The 22541-nt window shown below is 41.7% G+C and overlaps 1 protein-coding gene across 1 annotated transcript in view; it reads left to right on the forward strand.

The window, feature by feature from the left end:
* The window catches only part of MAML2 (mastermind like transcriptional coactivator 2), a 397337-nt gene that overhangs the window by 365895 nt on the left and 8901 nt on the right, over nucleotides 1–22541 (forward strand). Inside the window, exon 3 of the mRNA XM_043482648.1 lies at nucleotides 9925–10128. Coding sequence (XP_043338583.1) covers nucleotides 9925–10128 — 204 coding nt within the window. The remainder of the gene's footprint in view (nucleotides 1–9924; nucleotides 10129–22541) is intronic.

Consider the following 22541-nt stretch of genomic DNA (forward strand, 5'->3'; position numbering starts at 1 on the left):
GTGTGTGTACTTGATGGGAGGGCCGTAGAGACCGAATCCACAGCTTTGTAAAATCCTCAGCAGACACTGTTATCCAAAGAGAAGTTTGAAACCACTGCTCTAGGGGGAGCAAGCAAAAAGCTGTTACAGAGCAGACATTTCAGGTCTGCCACAAAGAGCCCTTCTGAAGTTGAAGAGTTTCTCTTTTAAGAAAACGTTCTCATTTCTTCCCCTGAGTTACCAAACACTTCCCACTCCATCCTGACCCGCTGACGTTTTGTTCCTGGCCACGCTCCCACCTGAATGCTGCTTCCTCCCTCATGGAACTGTTCTTCTGTGCCAACCCAAAGTAAATGTCCACCCCAGAGGCTAAGAATAGACACAGTGTTCGGGTGACTTGAAAATTAGGTAACATCTGAAGAATGAACTCTACAGTGACCACAAACTCATTCTAATCATTTGAACCAAACAGATTGTAAACATGTGACCAGGGTTTCCCTGCGGGGTAGAGGAGAAGGTTCTGAGCAAAGCAAAGAAAAATGCCCTATCAAATAGAAGAGAAAAGCAGTTACTGTTCAGAGTTCCAAAGGATAAAGAAAAACATTAATCGAAATACATCCTTCTGTGTTTGCATATTCTACCTTTCAATAGCTCCGGACCCATCCCCCAACCCCCAGCGAGCTAGTTGTATCCGACAAGCTATCATTCTCTCAAGCATATAGACTTTATTCCATTCATTTCTCTTTAATGTATTTCCCTGGATTTGGATATGGTTTTTCATCTTTTCATTGGGTTTTGTAACTTTGTTATAAGTCAATTCCTTAACCTTTCTGGACAGTGTCTTCAACTGTAAAATGCAGTTGGATGAATGATGTAAGTCGCTTTTCAGTTTCCACTACTTGCAGTGGTGGCTGGACTGGAGGGCTATTGTAAACAGATCTCGTGATTGTTGTTCTTCTCGTTCACTTGCTAAGTTGTGTCCGACTCTTTCCGACCCCGTGGACTGAAACATGCCAGGCTTCCCCTCCTTCACCATCTCCCGGAGTTTGCTCAAAGTCATGTCCGTTGAGTCAGTGATGCTATAAGTTGGTGACCTCATGATAGATATTTCTTAATTCCCAATTTGCCAGTTCCTACCAAAATTGCTGGGTACTTTTCTCTAAGGCACTTTATCAGTTTAATGTAAAAGACCAAAATACTTAGCATGACTTGGATAGTACAGCCAAATAGAGCGAAGGTCAGCACATTGTTTTCCACAGAGGCCCAGATAGCAAATATTTTAGGCTTGTGGGTCATAAGGCCTCTGTCAGAACTATTCAACTGTGTCACAGCGTGGAACCAGCTGCAGACAATATATAAATGAATGTGTATGGCTATGTTCCAATAAAATTTTATTTACCAAAAAAGGTAGCGAGTTGGATTCAACTGATCATGTCATAGTTTAACGACCCTTGAAATAAATGATTGGAAACCCAAAGACAGCAGCGTTGTATCCCTCCAGTCTTTCTGTTTAAAGGTTGTTTCCTGGAGGACTTCCTGATATTCGTTCTCTTATCATTGTAACCGTTGTTGTTGTGTCAAACAATAACTTTTCATTTATTGTAGCCACTCACAGCCACCTCACCCTCCATACCCCCAAATAAATATCTTAAGTGGGCCTGCGGTCTTGTCGGGAATCTGAAACAGTTAAGGCAGCTTGTTTCTCAGGCATAGAGATAAATAAATGGCTTCATAAGCAGATAGCTCAGAAGATGAATAGCCTGGAGGAACAGTTGAGCTGTTAGTTCACGGAGACAGGGAAAGAAGAAGAGGGAAAGAGACAAGGGAGGGAAAGAGAAAGATTGATTGAAACAGCAAACCAGTTTGTTAGACCTACTGTACAGACTTGCCCAGCTGGGTACTTTATCTTGAATTTGTTTTGCAAATTGCAGATGCTTCGCTCTAGGAGCCAAGAAAAAGAAAGGGCAGTCATCCCCCGCCAAAACACTCTCATGGATCCTAAGTAACTTACATTACTTCATTTTTGTGGGGAAAAAAAACCATTATATACTCCCCTTCCAGAATAAGTCAAGAGAAACAGAGAGCTCATTTTACCCAGATGCCCAGATTATTAGTTTGTTTTTTTTTTTTAATATTAAGAGAACAATGGTTGTCTGATAACTTCTTGCTTTGTGAAACTTATTATGTCACTGTTCAGCCCACAAAACTGCTTTAACAGTAAAGCTGACTGAATTCAATGAGTCTTAATTTTTCAACATACTTCAATACAACCAAGGATATTTTTGTTTGCTGCTTTAGGACATGTCTAACTGGACGCCATCCTACCTTTTGCTGAAATCAATCCTGCTTCACAGAACCCCTGCATGCCTTTCAAATGAAAGAGGAAATTCTGGCATTTTTATTAGCTAACATTTTTTAAAAAGATCTTAAAAAAGATCGCTCACATATTGACCAGGACTTACAGAGCCATTTTATCAGTCAGACCTGGGGCCAGGTCTATACTCTGGTGTTTGTTACTGAGGTTTGTGGGGTTTCCTTCATACATACTCTTTAATTATTTTATGCCTGAAAATTGTAAAGAAGAGGGTATTGGTGAATTAGCTGTTAGGACTAAAATAGTGGGGTTTGCTTCTAATTTTTACTTTGGACATTTTTTTCAAAAGGACTTGAAAATGTTTAAAGGGAAACAGGTGATAAGGCATGCATGCATGCTCAGTCACTTCAGTCGTGTCTGACTCTTTGCGATGCTATGGACTGTAGCCCTCCAGGCTCCTCTGTCCATGGGCTACTCCAGGTAAGAATACTGGAGTGGGTTGCCATGCCCTTCTCCAGAGGGTCTTTCCAACCCAGAGATCAAACCCAAGTCTCCTGCGTCTCCTGTACCAATGAGCCACCGGGGAAGTCCTTAGGTGATAATAAGGACAGGTAATTTGTCCTCTAAGGAAAAGAGGTTCTCATTTAGAAGAGTTCAGGTGTTTCCTTAATCTTCTGCCAGATTTCATTGACACAGTTTGTGATCTTGTCAAGTTAGTGCTTCCCATGCTGATCCATGGACAAGATCTGAAGTCAATAAAGTAACTCATTTGGAAAGTATACGTTTACCATATTTTCCATACAGTAAAATATGTATCCAGTTTCCTATAAACATTAATCAACCTTACACACTGCCACTCACTTGTGAGCATGTTTTGATTTATCCAGCTAAAAGGTTTGATCATGTACATGATCTCCTAACATCCTCAAGACCATTCTGGAAAATAAATTCCCCATCCATAGTCCAGTTCGAAAACTTGGAAGGATAGACAAACTTCAGGGTTTTTCAACCAGCTGAGTGGTTTTTGATCCCCAGGGCCCGAGAAAGGCATGAGGCACCATAGGTGTTCAACAAATTATCTGTTGAATGAATAAGAGTAGAGGAAGATAATAATTCTGAAGATATAGCTTGATTATTGGCAGAATTTTATTAAAAAGATACAGGTCTAGCAGTCCTGCGCAGGGCTGAAATGAAAATTCAGAATCTTTAACCATGTTTAAGTACTTGGCATACAACCCTAACTCAGTGGCTGAGCCTGTGCTCTAAAAGAAATTCAAAGTCTTAAATACATATCACAGACGTACATACACACACAGTCAGATGTGGAAAACTATAAGTGCATATTAAACGTAAATTTATATTAAATCCCAGGAGGATAGGATCAGAAGCCTGTTTTGTATGTTAGCATCAAACACCGTAATTTATTGGAAAAACAGAAAAAAAACCCACACAAAATGAAAGATCATTCAAGTTCATAATTTGCACTAGTCTCTGGGAAATAAGTTTTCTAGCATATAAAAGATGACATTAGTAGAAATAGCTTAATTCATTCACAGTCTCACACACACACACACACACACACACACTGTCACGTAGAGGCTGAGATTGTGCCCTTTTACCACGGTCTTCAAGCTTTTGAGGAGAAAATGAGTGTTGAAGGAGAAACAGGTGGTTTCTATTAAGTCAAGTTCTTCATGGGCTGAGTGTAAGGCAAAGAGTGAGGCTGAGTATGGAAATCAAAGCCAACGGATGGGAGCATATTTTTCTTTCAAAATATTTTATGTACTAAAGTTTGCACAACATCTTGGCAATGACAGCAAGCCTGTGTAAGGAGGTGTTTTGTGTTTCATAGCTAACATAAGGGCAAAAAAATGTAGCGGCAGCCGAATATTCCTTCCATCATGAGCAGAAAGAACGTGTATGGTAGAATACATGGTAAGGCCCACGGGCTACAGACTACAAGGTTTAAAAATCTACAAAACTCCAAAAGAGAGCCTGTCCTTATTTTTGTATCTTTTAGTATTGTAAAGGAATGAGACTAAATTTGGCAGAGTCCATCTGTTTGATTAGAGAGAGGAAGAAACAGAGTTACATTTTCTTGGCATGCAGATCTTTTATAAATCTTAGCAGAGGGTGGCTTTCCAGATTTCACTGGAAATTATGTTGATGGTGTTCACCAATTCTGCCAACATCAAGCATTCGGTCCACCACTCTTCTTTCTCTTTGTTTTCCTCCTAAATATGTTCTTAGTCTTCAGAACATAGAAGACTGCCTAGCACATAGGAGATACTCAGTAAAATTTATCAAATTCATTAATGGATGGATGTGCAGGTGACAAGACTGGGCATAAGGAGATCTGGACTTTAATCCTCAGGCACTAGTGTCATACCACCTAATGCAGATTATTATACATTGCTTTTTACTGCAGTAAATTTCAGTATATATGTGGTGTTTGTGGTGCATGTATCATAGATTCCCAGATAAAATGTAAGCCACAGAGATTCCTTTTCTTTTCTGGCCATGCTGCGCAGCACCTGAGATAGTTCATCGATGCTCCCTGCATTGGGACTGCGGCATCTTAACCACCAGACCCCCAGGGAAGTCCCCGGAGATCCTTTTCTAATTGAACTGTAGTTGATTTACAGTGTTGTGTTGGTTTGCTGTATACAGCAAAGTGATTCAGTTCATATATATATACATAAACCCATATATACACATATGGGCTTCCCTGGTGGCTCAGATGGTAAAGAATCTGCCTGCAGGTTTGGTCCCTAGGTCAGGAAGATCTCCTGGAGAAGGGAATCACAACCCACTCCAATATTCTTGCCTGGAGAATTCCATGGACAGAATAGTCTGGCAGGCTACAGTCCATGGTGGTCAAAAAGAGTCAGACACAACTGAGCAACTAACACACAGACACACACACACACACACACATATTTATATATATATTCAATATTATACAAAATATTATAGAAACCATTGTAATTCATTACAAGATATTGATTATAGTTTCCTGTGCTATTGTAGGACATTGTTGTTCACCTATTTTATGTATAGTAGTATCTGCTAATCCCAAATTTCTAATTTATCCCTTTCTTCATACTCCTGTCCCCTTTGGTAACTATGTTTTTTTTCCTATGTCTGAGAATGTGTTTCTGTTTTGTAAATAAGTTCATTTGTATCATTTTTTTAGATTCCACATATAAGTGTTTCATATATTTGTCTGATTTACTTCAGTTAGTATGATAATCTCTAGGTCTATCCATGTTGCTGTAAATGGCATAATTTTATTCTTTTTATGGCTGAGTAATATTCCATTGTGTGTGTGTGTGTGTGTGTGTGTGTGTGTGTACATATAGGCACACATGGGTTTCCCAGGTGGCTCAGCAGGAAAGAATCCACCTGCAATGCAGGAGCCACAGGAGATGCCAGTTTGACCCCTGAGTCGGAAAGTTACCTTGGAGGAGGGCATGACAACCCACCTGAGTATTGTTGCCTGGAGAATCCCATGGACGGGGAATCTGATGGGCTCCAGCCCATAGTGTCACAAAGAGTTGGACACAACTGAAGCTATAGAGCACACATGCCTGCTTATATACCACATCTTCTTTATCCATGTAAGTGTTGGTGGACATGGAGGCTATTTCCATGTCGTGGCTATTGTAAATAGTGCCACTGTGAATACTGGGGTGCATGTATCTTTTCCAATTATTTTTTTAAATTTAACGTTTCTGCTAAAACAGTTTTCATGGAGTATAATGCTGAAATCAACAATCAGTTCTCTTAATTGCTTTAACATTCTACTTACCAATACAGCCAACAGTTATTTAATTATATTAATTTTCCTTTAATTTCATGGAGTTGTAAAAAATTAACTTCCAATCAATACACAATAAAATAGGTCATTCTTCTTTGTACAGTTTGCATTTAGCATAGTACCTGAATCACAATAGATACTAAATCATATTTGCTAAATAAAATTATTAAAAATCACCCATCAAAATAGAATTTTCATCTCTTCCAGATCACTGGTAACTCTATCTTTAGCTTTTTTAGGAACTGTCCTCCACAGGGGCTGCACCAGTGTACATTCCCAGCAACAGGAAGATTCCCTTTCCTCCATATCCTCTCCCATTTATTGTTAGTAGATTTTTTGATGTTGGTCTTTCTGCCTGGTGTGAGGTGATACCACAGTATAGTTTTGATTTCTCTAATAATGAGGGATGGTGAGCATCTTTCCATGTGCCTGTTGGCCATCTGTATGTCTTCTTTAAAATATAAAGCCAGAGATCTTAACTTCAAATGCGCACGTGGGCCAGATAACTAATAGAAATGAGGGGGAAAGGGTGCAAGTAATAAAATAAGGAGCAGTGGGGACTGTGGCCACCTGCAGAGCATGAGCCTCTCGGTGTTTCTAAAATGATGGGCGCTGAACACAGCACACATGCAGTCCAAGTGTGCATACAGCCCAAGCTCCTTCACAAAAGCAGCAGTTTCCAAAATATCTCTGCTCCACACAAATACAGCAATAGGGAAATAAGAAAAATAGTAATTGCTACAATTCATCTAGTGCCTAGAACTGTTCTAAATTTCATCCAGCTTAATCTTAGGTCATAAATAAAATTACCTTCATTTTACACAAGGAAATTAAGACAGAGTACCTAGTAAATGTATACTGATTGCTCTGTCAAATTGGATGATAAAAACAGCACAGCAAAGAGCAAAGTAGCAGGACCCTAAACTGAACCCCTAATCCACACAAGAGATGCACACTCCGAGGGAGAGTCTTGGTGGCTTGCAGAACCATCTTTCCCAAGAGTCGTAATAGATTTAAGGCTGAGAGCTCTGACTGAACGTTGGGCACAGATGTGTTAGGAACAGTTCCGTTCCTTTAAGCTGCTCAGAGGATGTTCCTGCCTCAGTTGTTGTCTAGTCAGTCATGTCTGATTCCTTGCGACCCCATGGACTGCAGCATCCCAGGCTTCCCTGTTCTTCGCCATCTCCTGGAATTTGCTCAAATACTTGTCCATTGAGTCGGTGATGCCATCCAACCATATCAGCCTTTGTTGCCCTCTTCTCCTCCTGCCCTCAATCCTTCCCAGCATCGGGGTCTTTTCCAGTGAGTTGGCTCTTCACATCACGTGGCCAAAGTATTGGAGCTTCAGCTTCAGCATCAGCCATTCCAGTGAATATTCAAGGTTGATTTCCTTTAGGATGGACTGGTTTGATCTCCTTGCTGTCCAAAGGACTCTCAAGAGTCTTCTCCAGCACCACAACTTGAAAGCATCAGTTCTTTGACACTCAGCCTTCTTTATGTTCCAGCTCTCACATCCATACATGACTACTGGAAAGACCATAGCTTTGACTATACAGACCTTTGTTGGCAAAGTGATGTCTCTATTTTTTAATATGCTGTCTAGGTTTGTCAGAGCTTTCCTACCTCAGTGCTGACTCTAATTATTTTTCATGAATGGGTGAGGAGGACCACCAGTCCCCCCAGCTCTGCCTTTCTCCCCAAAACATGCCCTTTCCAGGTGCCTGATTGAGAGTCACCCCTGAAAGGAATGCACAACACGCGTTTGCTACACAGAGAGATGGCTTGGCCCAGAGTATGAAGCTCTATCTCTTCCTGACTCAACTAAGAGACAATGTAGTGATTGAGAACTGGATTTCTGGAGTCAGGCAGGCCTGGCTTAATACTCCTCAGCTACTCAAAGCCAAGTGATCTCTCAGAGGCAGATTTCTCATCTGCAAAATTAGGATGAAAACAGTAGTTCTTGCTCATTGTTCTGTGAGGAGGACGAATTGAAATAAATCACCTGAGCCATTAAGCCAGCTGAGCCATACACTAAGCCACTCAGCACAGCGTATATCATGCTCATGTTCAGTCGTGTCTGGCTCTTTCGTGACCCCTCAGGCTCCTCTGTCTGTGGGGTTTCCCAGGCAAGAGTACTGGGGTAGGTTACCGTTTCCTTTTCCAGGGGATCTTCCCGACCCAGGGGTTGAACCCAGGTCTCCTGCGTTGGCAGGCAGATTCTTTACCACTGAGCCACTTGGGAAGCCCCTTAAGCACAGTGACTGGCCTGTAACAAACCTTAGTGCATGGTCATTTTAGAATTATTTTGTATACCTTTGCCTTTGAGGCAGTTGGTGAACTCTGTATCCCCAGGGACTACTGAAGCAAGACCACATACATACCCAGGCTTTGGACTGGTGGCTTTTTCTTTCTTTTTTAAGCTCAACAGATAACTAAAGAAAGAGAAGGCAAGTCCATACATGGAGTACCTACTGCTTACCACTCATCAGACATCATGGGAGCTGCTTTATCTTTTTAATCTCTTGTAACCTCACACAGTCCAGGTGGGAATGAAAGTTGGATTTTATTGCTCCCATATATCTAGTGTTTCTCAAAGAGCATTCTCTGGACCCATGAGCATTAGAATCGCCTGAGTAGGTACCTGATCTGTAGCCTCGGAGTTTCTGGAGCAAGGCAGACCCTTTGATTTAGTACTTGTATCATTTATCTAAAACTTGAGTTTATATTTTCTTGTATCTGATGTGTAAACATGTAATTTCTTCCTGGTAAATTCTCCAAAATGAGGACTATGTTTTCTAGTTTTCTTGTAACCCCAACAGTGTACAGATCAATCCTATACACGCACACACCATTAGGAATTAGTAAAATCTCTGGCTGGGTTTAGCTTTGTGCCCTTCAGTGTCCTGACCTGTCAATGCCGAAAGATTGATAGATACCTCAAATCAGAATGGCAGTTCACCAATACTATTTAATATGCAACTGTGAGTCTTTGACCAATAACTTCTAATTGTCAGTGGTGTTCTTTTAATTTGATATGCTGCAATTCTTGTCTTATTGATCAGGGAGGAAAATTAACAAATCTGGACACTAACCCTCCAGGTTCCTCTATCCAGGAAATTCTCCAGGCAAGAATACTGGAAAGGGTTGCCATGCCCTCCTCCAGGGATCTTCCCAACCCAGGGATTGAACCTGGGTCTCCTGCATTGCAGGCAGATTCTTTTTTTTTTTTTTTTTTCAGATTCTTTATCATTTGAGCCACCAGGGAAACAAACCCCTGAAAGGTGAAATCCCTAACAAGTTTTAGTGTTTGTGAAATAGAAACTCACAGGTTCTCCTTATCACAGAAAGCTAGGCCCTTTCTGTCCAAAATGGTTATTCAACATTTAAATACATGAATTGAAATGATTTTTATTGCAGGATCAGCCATGATATGGGCTAACTTTAGGGAAAAGGAGGAACTTGTTACTTTATGATGTGTTTGTTCCTGAGCAATTGAGAGGTTTGCCTTATGTTTTTACGACAATTTTCTTTGAGGTTCTATAAACACCTTCTGGAATGTGGAGGTTCCACCATCAGAGTCATATGAGAGCTTTTCCAGTTCCTTAATGTCATTAACCCAGCTGCTTTGGTTGCTGTGACATGCAATTATTTCTCCTACATTTAAAAAGCGATTCTCTGATCTCCAACCCATTAACCTTGTTTGATCTTAACAAGCTGAAAAATGTTTGGAATCTAAGCTTATGATCTCGGCGTGACTTTTTTTCTTTTAATTCACAGTAGCTTTCCGCCCCCCTCCCTTTCTCTTTTTCAGGATCAACACTCTGTGGTAGGCCAGAACGCGGGCCCCAGTCCAAGTCCCAACCCCTGCTCAAATCCAAACACTGGAAGTGGTTACATGAACTCCCAGCAATCACTGTTGAATCAGCAATTGATGGGAAAGAAACAGACTCTACAGAGGCAGATCATGGAGCAGAAACAGCAGCTTCTCCTCCAGCAGCAGATGCTGGCTGATGCGGTAAAATGTTCTCCTAATTCCTACTGTGCATACCTGTTCACCCAACAGAGGAAATTCATCAGTTTCCATTTCTACTTGCTGCACTTGTATATGTGTCCGTCTATGGCACAGCAACAAGGGTGTCTTGACTGTAAGAGAGATTAATTCCATACATAAAGTGCTTCAGGGGGAAAAAAAAAAAAAAAAACTTGATTTACCAGGTGCTGGACAGTTGGAATCCACAGCACCTGGACTGATTAGCCCTGCCCAGCCCAGGAATGTTCAGAACCACCACATGGGCCTTGGAATCAGGAAAAAGAAACCAGTGTTGTTCCCCAGTGCCGAGGGGCAGAAAATAGGGACAAAACTTTAATCAACTCAAATCCAAACTGATTTTAGAGATAAAAGAGTTCTCAAAGCAGCTTTAAAAGCCAGTGTGGAGTTCCAAAACTTAAAATTTGGCTTCCAAAATAAAGCATCTCAGAGTAGATTTTTTTTTTTTTTTAAGGAAACTGAAAGTGTATTTCCCACTTTCTTCACATTTCAGTGGCCTTACCTTAAAGGCAAGATCATTCTCTCCCACCTATTACCCAGGTATCTGCTCGTCCCTTCTGTAGTCTCAAACTCATACATTCAACAGCTGATCCAAACCCTTCCTGCCTCCTAAGACCAAAGCCCTTTCTCCAGATTTTCTTCATTCCTTTCAAACTGCTTGGCCGAATTAAAGAAGAAAGAGGAAAATTAACCATTTCCAGATTGATAGAGCTAAGGTACACAGAAAATACAATAAGGACAAATTTATCCTCAAGGAGCTTTGCAGTGAGCAGAGGCCCAGGTGTAATAAGGGCTATAATTCATTTGGTAAACATTTACTAATTCACAATGGGGCTACAGCCATAAACAAGACAACCCTGTCTTTGTCCTTAAGGAGCTTATAGCCTTCTGGGGGTGTCAAACTGGCAATTGTAATATATATGATTAAATACTGTGATGTGGGAACTACCAGAAATGGTTTCAGAGAGGAAGTTATAGCTACCGAAGATCTGAAGGTGAAGAAGGAGATGGAAGGAAGAACAGGGGAGTGTCCAACCAGAAGAACCAGCATATTCAAAGACTCGGGCACAATGAAGTATACAACATACTGGGCTTGCTGAGGGAGGTCATGTATACACAGATAGGGAATGAAAGTTAGGGAAGCCAGAGATCAGAGACCAGAGGCATTTGCAAATCAGAATTTGCACTGTCTGAAAAGCAATGGAGAGGACTTCAAAGCATTTTAAACAAGTACTTGATTCAGACTTGATTTGCAGCATAATAAGCACTGTCCAAGTAGCACTAGTGGTAAAGAACCTGCCTGCCAATTCAGGAGACATAAGAGATGTGGGTTCAATCCCTGGTTCAGGAAGATCCCTTGGAGGAGGGCATGGCAACCCACTCCAGTATTCTTGCCTGGAGAATCCCAGGGACAGAGGAGCCTGGCAGGCTACGGTTCATAGGGTCGCACAGAGTCAGACATGACTGAAGTAACTTAGCAACAAATAAGTACTTGATTCAGATTTGATTTGCATTATAATAAAGGTATAAAGGGCTCCCCAGGAGGCTCGGTGGTAAAGATTCTGCCTGCCAATGAGAGAGACATAGGTTTGATCCCTGGGTTGGGAAGATTCCCTGGAGAAGGAAATAGCAACCCACTCCAGTATTCTTGCCTGGGAAATCCCATGAACAGAGGAGCCTGGTGGGCTACAGTCCATGGGGTCCCAAAGAGTTGGTTTTGGGGGGGGGGGCTTCCCTGATGGTTCAGACAGTAAAGAAGCTGCCTACAATGCAGGAGTTACAGATTTGATCCCTGGGTTGAGGGTGGCCAGAGACCAAAAGTGAAGTCACTCAGTTGTGTCCAACTCTTTGCAACCCCATGGCCTGTATAGCCTACCAGGCTCTTCAGTCCATGGAATTTTCCAGGCAAGAATACTGGAGTGGGTTGCCATTTCTGATAGCTCAGTTGGTAAAGAGACCAAAAGGGATAGCCTAATGTGTGTATTTGTTGGTTAGTTTGAGACTGTATTATGAAATATTTAATTTATAGTGAAAAATATAAATCACAATATAACAATCTTTTTTTAAAGATATGACAAAATGGAATTAATTTTAGAGTCCAGAGCATGTGAAAAGAAATAGTGAGAAATAAATTTATTTGACTCAAATAAGGAATAGTGAGAAACGAACTTACAGGTGAACTTGAATGCTGCCCTAAGGTATAGGGGACCCACTGACCGGATGGCTAAATGACACAACTAATTTCTACCACAAATCATTGTTTTGAAAACGCCATTCCTCCTACCCACTCCCTCCCTTCTGATGACCTTCATAAATGTCAGGCGAGTGTATGCTCCTCGGTTCTCTGTCTCGTCACAACAAAGATTTGGAGTGACAGACATTAAAGTCCCCTCGGCATGTCACAGCTCTCGGGTCTTGGACAAACCGTGTCATAGCTCTTAGACAAATCAGTGTTACAGCTCTATTTTATTTAGAAGGTAGCAGGAGAATCCATCCTCGAAGAAGAGAAGAGAGTGGAGGAGCGCGCCAGCGTGCGGGGTGGTGGGGGGTGGGGGTGGGAGAGAGAGAAAGAGCATATGCAGGTGTGGGGGAGAGAGAGAGGGAGCCCTTTGGCTCCTCTTTTTATATGTTTTTTTTCTTCCCCCTGGGCCTGCCCTATGCAAATTGGGCTTAGGCAGGAGCGCTGTTCTACCTGAAGTCCTCAATCCGGTCCTCGGACCTTCCTTTGACCTTCCTCTGTTCTATTTTCGTGGGCTTTTCCCTTCCTTGTCTTTTAGCCATCGCCATTTTGGACTCCTTTTCCCTATTCTAACTACCTAACAATAAACAATACAGCTTGGAAACAAGGGCAGTAGACGAAAAAAGCAGATCATCTAAGATTGGCTCACTGGGTGCACGTTCATCATTGCCATCAACACTACTAATTTGTTGACTTACAGCAGGCAGAAGCTGAATTTCTGGATTTTCAGCTCGCATTAAAAGGCGAGGAGACGTCCCCTGAGGGTCTTGACCCGGCCCCATCCTGGCTCCTGTGGAGCCCCGGTTGAGTCACCACTGGGGCAGGTGCAAAGGGCAGGGGCATAAGCTATGGGAGGTGAATGGGAATGAGGCTGCTGTTTTTGTGATTTTTATAAGCCATTCACATTTCTTTTTGTTTGGCCACCATTGAGGGTGCCTGTGCTTTTTAGCATATCCAGGAAGAAACCGTCTTTGATGCCGCTTTACATTAGCATATGCTTTGTAGTCATTTGCAGTCAGTTGGCAAGACTAGATAGACTCCTAAATTGAGACATTTTTCTCATAAAAGTGTATTATCCTTATTCTCTATTATTCTCCCACCAGTGAGACACAAAGAAGAGAAATGAGTAGAACTTGTTAACAACGGGCATCAGAATTACCAACGTGTTTTGGGTACCTACTATGTACGTGCCAGGCACCATGTGGAGCTTTTACAGAATTAAAAGGATTAATCCTTTCAAGGGGAGTTTGAGGGAGGTCCTAGAATTGTCCACATTTTACATTTTGAGATGGAAAAACTGAAGCAAGACAGATATGGGCCACAGAAGATGATTTCTATGTTAGCTTTTCGGGTCCAAGATACCAGAATATGAGACACCAGTTGTGAAGTTAAATTTCATGTTGCACAGAAATAGTTCACAGGGGTGGTCTGTGGGTTTACACTTGCTTAGAATGGGGATGCCATTCTCTTGCAAATGGAGCAGGCTTCATTCAGTGTAGCTCTTCACCACAAAGGGAGCACCATAAAGTGACAAGGTGGCAGTCCTATCCCAGCCCATGTTTAAGGCCAGGAACTCTAAACTCATTTGTGAACAGGTACTTTAAGAAACTCGGTTTCCAGAGATATATATGCTACTCTTTGAACAACCTAAGTAACCCCTCAGGAGAACAAAACATCAATAAGTAGGTTGAATATATACGAAAATAAATCCAGATTTGAAATCTAGTCCTTAATGGAGAACCAAGGGCCTAATTATCACATGTGTATGTGCATGAATTCTGTTTTCTTGAACAAAAACACCTAATTACGTAAGAAAATAGGATGGATGCCTCTGAAAAAGAGAAGACTTCAGAAAGTCCCATGCTTGGCATAAAAATCAAAACTGTCAGCTTGCACAATGGTTTACAGCAGGAGTGGTTGAATATCACCACATTTGGGTTCATGGAACATCTCAAGCTGTTTCTTGAACATTTAGGGCTTGGGCAAAACCAGAAAGAGTTTCACCAACCACTTTTTCCCTTAATTTGTAAACCCATGTTTAAAAGAAATGTAAGCCATATGTTTCTGATTCATTTACACTTAGCTCATCAAAATTGTGTTTTATATGAATTACTTGATGCCCCAAATTCCCTCTGAGCCTTTCAAGTCTTTCTCCTTAGAAACAAGAATTTGAATTTGGTTTGTTGTTGTTTTAAAGCCACTTTCTTTTCCCCTTTATAGTTGATTTATTCAACTTAGAAGGTTTGGAATTTGATGGGAAACTGAGAAATACATGGTTTAAGTGGGTTCTAAATTAGGTAGACCACATTTGACTTCCATCTAATTTATCCATCTGTTACAAGGTTTTCTTTTCTATTTATTGATTTTTCTGTAACTATATTGTATCTACTATTGTGAGCAAGAATCGCTTAGAAGAAATGGAGTAGCCATCATAGTCAACAAGAGTCTGAAATACAGAACTTGGATGCAATTGCAAAAACAACAGAATGATCTCTGTTCGTTTCCAAGGCAAACCATTCAATACCACAGTAATCCAAGGTTTTGCCCCGAGCAATAATGTCTAAGAAATTGAAGTTGAATGGTTCTATGAAGACCTACAAGACCTTCTAGAACTAACACCCAAAAATGATGTTCTTTTCATCATAGGGGACTAGAATGCAAAAGTAGGAAGTCAAGAGATACCTGGAGTAACATGCAAGTTTGGCCTTGGAGTACAAAATGAAGCAGGGCAAAGGCTAACAGAGTTTTGCCAAGAGAACGCCCGAGTCATAGCAAACACCCTCTTCCAACAACAAAAGAGATGACTCTATCCATGGACATCACCAGATGGTCAATACTGAAATCAGACTGATTACATTCTTTGCCACCGAAGCTGAAGAAGCTCTATACAATCAGCAAAAACAAGAGCAGGAGCTGACTGTGGCTCCAATCATGAACTCCTTATTGCCAAATTCAGCCTTAAATTATGGAAAGTAGGGAAAACCACTAAGCCATTCGGGTATGACCTAAATCAAATCCCTTACGATCATACAGTGGAAATGATATAGATTCAAGGGATTAGATCTCATAGACAGAGTGCCTGAAGAACTGTGGATGGAGGTTCCTGACATTGTACAGGAGGCAGTGATCAAGACCACCCCCAAGGAAAAGAAACGCAAAAAGGCTAAATGAATGTCTGCGGAGGCCTTACAAATAGCTGTGAAAAGAAGAGAAGCGAAAGGCAAAGGAGAAAATGAAAGATATCCCCATTTGAATGCAGAGTTCCAAAGAATAGCAAGGAGAGATAAGAAAGCCTTCCTCAATGATCAATGCAAAAAATAGAGGGAAACAATAGAATGGGAAAGACTAGAGATTTCTTCCAGAAAATTACAGATTCCAAGGGAACATTTCATGCAAAGATGGGCACAATAAAGGACAGAAATGGTATGGGCCTAACAGAAGCAGAAGATGATAAGAAAAGGTGGCAAGAATACACAGAAGAACTATACAGAAAAGATCTTCATGACCCAGATGACCATGATAGTGTGATCACTCACCTAGAGCCAGATATCCTGGAATGTGAAGTCAAGGGGACCTTAGGAAGCATCACTGCGAACAAGGCTAGTGGAGGTGATGGAATTCCAGTTGAACTATTTCAAATCCTAAAAGATGATGCTGTGAAAGTGCTGCCCTCAACATGCCAGCAAATTTGGAAGACTCAGCAGTGGCCACAGGACTGGAAAAGATTTTCATTTCAATTGCAAAGAAAGGCAATGCCAAAGGATGTTCAAACTACTACACAATTGCACTCATCTCAAACGCTAGCAAAGTAATGCTCAAAATTCTCCAACCTAGGCTTCAACAGTACGTGAACCAAGAACTTCCAGATGTTCAAACTGGATTTAGAAAAGAGAGAAACCATACATCAAATGCCAACATCGAATCATCGAAAAAGCAAGAGAGTTCCAGAAAAACATCTACTTCTGCTTTATTGATTACACCAAAGCCTTTGTATGGATCAGAACAAACTGTGGGAATTCTTAAAGAGATGGAAAAATTCTTAAATACCAGACCACCTTACCTGCCTGAGAAATCTGTATGCAGGACAAGAAGCAAAAGTTAGAACTGGACATGGAACAACAGACTGGTTCCAAATTGGGAAAGGAGTACAAGGCTGTACACTGTCACCCTGGCTTATTTAACTTATATGCAGAGTATATCATGCGAAATGCTGGGCTGGATGAAGCACAAGCTGGAATCAGGATTGCTGATTCTCAGCAATCATCTGCTCAGATATGCAGATGACACCAACCTTATGGCAGAAAGTAGGAACTAAAGAGCCTCTTGATGAAAGTGAAAGAGGAGAGTGAAAAAGCTGGCTTAAAACTCAACATTCAAAAAACTAAGATCATGGCATCCGGTCCCATCGCTTCATGGGAAATAGAGGGGAAAACAATGAAATCAGTGACAGATTTTATTTTCTCGGACTCCAAAATTACTGCAGATGGTGACTGCAGCCATGAAATTAAAAGACGCTTGCTCCTTGGAAGAAAAGCTATGACCAATCTAGACAGCATATTAAAAAGCAGAGACATTACCTTATCAACAAAGGTCCATCTAGTCAAAGCTGTGGTTTTTCCAGTAGTCATGTATGGATGTGAGAGTGTACCATAAAGAAGGCTGAATGCCAAAGAATTGATGCTTTTGAACTGTGGTGTTGGAGAAGACTCTTGAGAGTCCCTTGGACTGCAAGGAGATCCAACCAGTCCATCCTAAAGGAGATCAGTCCTGAATATTCATTGGAAGGACTGATGCTGAAGCTGAAACTCCAATACTTTGGCCACCTGATGCGAAGAACTGACTCATTGGAAAAGACCCTGATGTTTGGAAAGATTGAAGGCAGGAGGAGAAGGGGATGGCAGAGGATGAGTGGCTGGATGGCATCACCGACAGGACAGACATGAGTTTGAGTAAACTCCGGGAGTTGGTGATGGACAGGGAGGCCTGGCATGCTCCAGTCCATGGGGTCACAAAGAGTCGGACACGACTGAGTGACTGAACTGAACTGAACTTGTGCCAATTTTTTTTATCTTCGAAAAATTGAGTTCCTTTGAGCTTCATGTAAAGTTGCAGTGAAAAATTCTATAAACTTCCTGATCCATACTGAGAAAGACAAAAGCATTTCCTGGTGTCCAGAACTGATATGAAACTCACAGCCAGGCTATTTTGTTTTCTGTTGGACTTAAACAGTTTTACAGAATATGAAGCTCAGACAGTATTGCTCTGAGACATGATAAAATGAGACAAAAGAAGGCCACTTCATAATTTTATCTACAAACAAACACATACAAGGTCATTGTGCAATTCACAAAATAGGAAAATATCCCATCTTTTGCTGAATGCATGACATATAGTTTTTTACTCAGTGATAGAATCAACCTCACTTTCTGATTGCTTATAACCTAGAACAAATCCTCCTTAGCTTCCTTAGACCCACCCTAAGTCACCCAATCAAAGCCCAAATCCTGTAATATTCTAATACAGTTCTGCTGAGATACTCTATTGTCCCTCATGATGTGTTTTCGTCCTCCCTCCAATGAATGGTAAACCCAACAGGTATGTTCCTGTTACTGAACACAAATCCATGTCCCTGACACACAGTGAGTGCAAGCAACACAAAACGTCAGAGCTTGGAACAGAGAAAGATTGATTGCAGGGCCAAGGGGACAGGTGGCACATGCCCCAAAACTCCGTAACCCCAGAAGGGTTTCAGCAAAGCACTTCTAAAGGCAAGGTGAGGGAGGGAGTGGTCAGTTATGGCAAACTTCTTGGTGTCAGAATTCTTTGTTTTTGCAACTGTCCAGGTAGGTCAGGTGACAATGTTCCTGAAAACCTCTAAGAAGACAGACGTTATTATCTGTTCTGCAATTTTTTATCTCTGTATGAATGGACTTTTAAAGATCAGATCCCCAAGAATGGGATATCTAATACATTTCAGGCTCTAGGCAACATTCTTTTTCAGAAGGTGCCGAGCCAGCATGACTAAGCACAGCCAGCAGAGCACAAAGGTTGAAGGAAGAGGAGCAGAGCTAACATGGAGTTAGATTTGCTCTTCCCTATTGCATCGGTGATGTTCTTTGGCCTCACATGGGCCTTCCCAGGTGGCTCAGATGATAAAGAATGTGCCTGCAACTCGGGAGACCCGTGTTCGATCCCTGGGTTGGGAAGGTCCCCTGGAGAAGTGAATGGCAGCCCACTCCAGTATTCTTGAAGGAGAATTCCACGGACAGAGCAGCCTGAGGAGCTGCAGTCCATTGGGTTGCAAAGATTCAGACACGACTGGGTGACTAACACTTGGCCTCATATAAAAAGAATGCCCCCATTTCCTCTGTTTGCCTCCAAACTCACCTACTCTAAAGATGTAAAGGTGGCTGATACCAGAAAGAAGAAAAGAAGGGAATCTGGGAAATGTCTGGACTCTGAGAATGGGGTGCAGAGAAACGAAGCAGCGAGAGAACCTTGTATCATGTGATCAGAAAGCCTAAGTTTTTGACTCAGCATCGGGTTTCAGTTTTGCTACTGTGTGATGATGGACACGTTACTCAACCTAAGGGAACTTCTGTCCATGGATTTCGGGAGGTCGAAAAGGACCCTCCCTCCGTGGGCCTTGGTAAAGACACAAAGAAGAAGCTGAGGTCTTACCCATGGCCGAAACAAGTTTATTGAAGGAAGAACAGAAAGAGAAGAAGGAACAGAAAGAGAACCTCAAGAGAGAGGTGTGCCATGCCCAGGGAGATACTGGCGCCAGAAGGATGAGGTGGGGGCGGAGTGGGGGAGGTTGTTAAAGACGCGGCTTTTACATATTCATTTAGGTGGGCGTGGACTGACAGTTTTGATTGACAGTTGCGAGTTACATAACAACAGATTGTCTTTCCCATAATTCAGACTGTTATAATCAGATGCATGTGTGTATAGACTATTTATGAACCCTTAATAGACTCCCGGCTGCCTAAGGTCACTTGAGGACACAACTTTGCATCAATGGCCATGCCCTGGAGTTGGAGACGCCCCAGTGGTCAGTTTATATTACTGGGTGCCTAGGGCGCATGCGCAGGAGTTGGCCCCGTCTCTAGTTATTTTGCAGCGTATCTGTGAATTCTGTACCGCCTTGGGGCCTGTCTGGGGTGGGGTTTAGAGATCAGTATGCATCCTTTTCGGACAGGCCACCCCTCAGGCCTAACTTCCTACCTAACACTTCCATTCCTTATGTATAAGTGGGAATAATCAACCTTCAGTTCAGTTCAGTCGCTCAGTCGTGTCCGACTCTGCGACCCCATGAATCGCAGCACGCTAGGCCTCCCTGTCCATCACCAACTCCTGGAGTTTACTCAAACTCGTGTCCGTCCAGTCGGTGATGCCATCCAGCCATCTCATCCTCTGTCGTCCCCTTCTCCTCCTGCCCCCAATCCCTCCCATCATCAGGGTCTTTTCCAGTGAGTCAGCTCTTCACATCAGGTGGCCAAACCATTGGAGTTTCAGCTTCAGCATCAGTCCTTCCAATGAACACCCGGGACTGATCTCCTTTAGGATGAACTGGTTGGATCTCCTTGCAGTCCAAGGGACTCTCAAGAGTCTTCTCCAACACCACAGTTCAAAAGCATCCATTCTTCGGCGCTCAGCTTTCTTCACAGTCCAACTCTCACAACCATACATGACCACTGGAAAAACCATAGCCTTGACTAGATGGACCTTTGTTGGCAAAGTAATGTTTCTGCTTTTTAATATGCTGTCTAGGTTGGTCATAACTTTCCTTCCAGGGAGTAAGACTCTTTAATTTCATGGCTGCAGTCACCATCTGCAGTGATTCTGGAGCCCAGAAAAATAAAGTCTGACACTGTTTCCACTGTTTCCCTATCTATTTCCCATGCAGTGATGGGACCAGATGCCATGATCTTAATTTTTTGAATGCTGAGCATTAAAACAACTTTTTCACTCTCTTCTTTCACTTTCATCAAGAGGCTTTTTAGTTCCTCTTCACTTTCTTCCGTAAGGATGGTGTCACCTGCATATCTGAGGTTATTGATATTTCTCCCGGTAATCTTGATTCCAGCTTGTGCTTCCTCCAGCCCAGCATTTCTCATGATGTACTCTGCATATAAGTTAAATAAGCAGGGTGACAATATACAGCCTTGACGTACTCCTTTTCCTATTTGGAACCACTCTACTGTTCCAAGTCCAGTTCTAATTGTTGCTTCCTGACCTGCACATAGGTTTGTCAAGAGGCAGGTCAAGTGGTCTTGTATTCCCATCTCTTTCAGAATTTTCCACAGTTTATTGTGATCCACACAGTCAAAGGCTTTGACATAGTCAATAAAGCAGAAATAGATGTTTTTCTGGAACTCTCTTGCTTTTTCAATGATCCAGTGGATGTTGGCAATTTGATCTCTGGTTCCTCTGCCTTTTCTAAAACCAGCTTGAACATCTGGACGTTCAGGATTCACATATTGCTGAAACCTGGCTTGGAGAATTTTGAGCATTACTTTACTAGTGTGTGAGATGAGTGCAATTGTGCGGTAGTTTGAGCATTCTTTGGCATTGCCCTTCTTTGGGATTGGAATGAAAACTGACCATTTCCAGTCCTGTGGCCACTGCTGAGTTTTCCAAATTTGCTGACATATTGAGTGCAGCACTTTCACAGTATCATCTTTCAGGATTTGAAATAGCTCAACTGGAATTCCATCACCTTCACTAGCTTTGTTCGTAGTGATGCTTTCTAAGGGCCACTTGACTTCACATTCCAGGATGTCCAGCTCTAGGTGAGTGATCACACCATCGTGATTATCTGGGTCATGAAGATCTTTTTTGTACATTTCTTCTGTGTATTCTTACCACCTCTTCTTAATATCTTCTGCTTTTGTCCTTTATTGTGCCCATCTTTGCATGAAATGTTCCCTTGGTATCTCTAACTTTCTTGAAGAGATCTCTAATCTTCCCCATTCTTTTGTTTTCCTATATTTCTTTGCATTAATCACTGAGGAAGGCTTTCTTATCTCTCCTTGCTATTCTTTGGAACTCTGCATTCAAATGGGAATATCTTTCCTTTTCTCCTTTGCCTTTCACTTCTCTTCTTTTCACAGCTATTTGTAAGGCCTCCCCAGACAGCCATTTTGCTTTTTTGCATTTCTTTTCCATGGTGATGGTCTTGATCGCTGTCTCCTGTACAATGTCACATACCTCTGTCCATAGTTCATCAGGCACTCTATCTGATCTAGTCCCTTAAATCTCTTTCTCACCTCCACTGTATAATCATAAGGGATTTGATTTAGGTCATACCTGAATGGTCTAGTGGTTTTCCCTACTTTCTTCAATTTAAGTCTGAATTTGGCAATAAGGATTTCATGATCTGAGCCACAGTCAGCTCCCGGTGTTGTTTTTGCTGACTGTATAGAGCTTCTCCATCTTTGGCTGCAAAGCATATAATCAATCTGATTTCAGTGTTGAGCATCTGGTAATGTCCATGTGTAGAGTCTTCACTTGTGTTGTTGGAAGAGGGTGTTTGCTATGACCAGTGCATTCTCTTGGCAGAATTCTATTAGCCTTTGCCCTAACCAACCTTATCAAGGAGAAAATGAGATAATATGCACAGAATGCCTATGTCAGTTGCCTGATAGGTTATCTCCTCCTATCTCTCAGGTTGCCAAATTTAGCCAATAAAAACAAAGAATACCTGAGTGTCCTGCATTTTGTCTGACAGTCTTATTCCTACAACTTCCACACATGGTGGGGCCAGAAGTACATAAAGGTACCAAAGTATATCAGGTGTGCTACAAAACAAAACTAGAAATACCCATCTGTGAAGTCACAGAAAATCTGTCCTCTCTGAAAGCTAATTGCAGAGTAAAGAAAATGAGAGTAGTTACTAGACTCAAAATACATGTTGCATGTTAACGAGAGGTAGAAACTAAACTTTTATGAAGGAAATTGAAATCTAAAAGATCAGTCTCTAAATAAGGTCCATGATTCGCCACTGACTTGAAAACATGAAAAAAAAAAAAACCAAAAAACTAAGATCCATGATTCTTGACTATGACTGCAAAATTGTTCTTACCTTTTGAATAACAGTATTTATTCAGAATTTGTTACCTTTTGAATAATAATATTC

The sequence above is a fragment of the Cervus canadensis genome, chromosome 11 (genome assembly GCF_019320065.1).
Source record: "Cervus canadensis isolate Bull #8, Minnesota chromosome 11, ASM1932006v1, whole genome shotgun sequence".
In the NCBI taxonomy this organism is placed as follows: domain Eukaryota; kingdom Metazoa; phylum Chordata; class Mammalia; order Artiodactyla; family Cervidae; genus Cervus; species Cervus canadensis.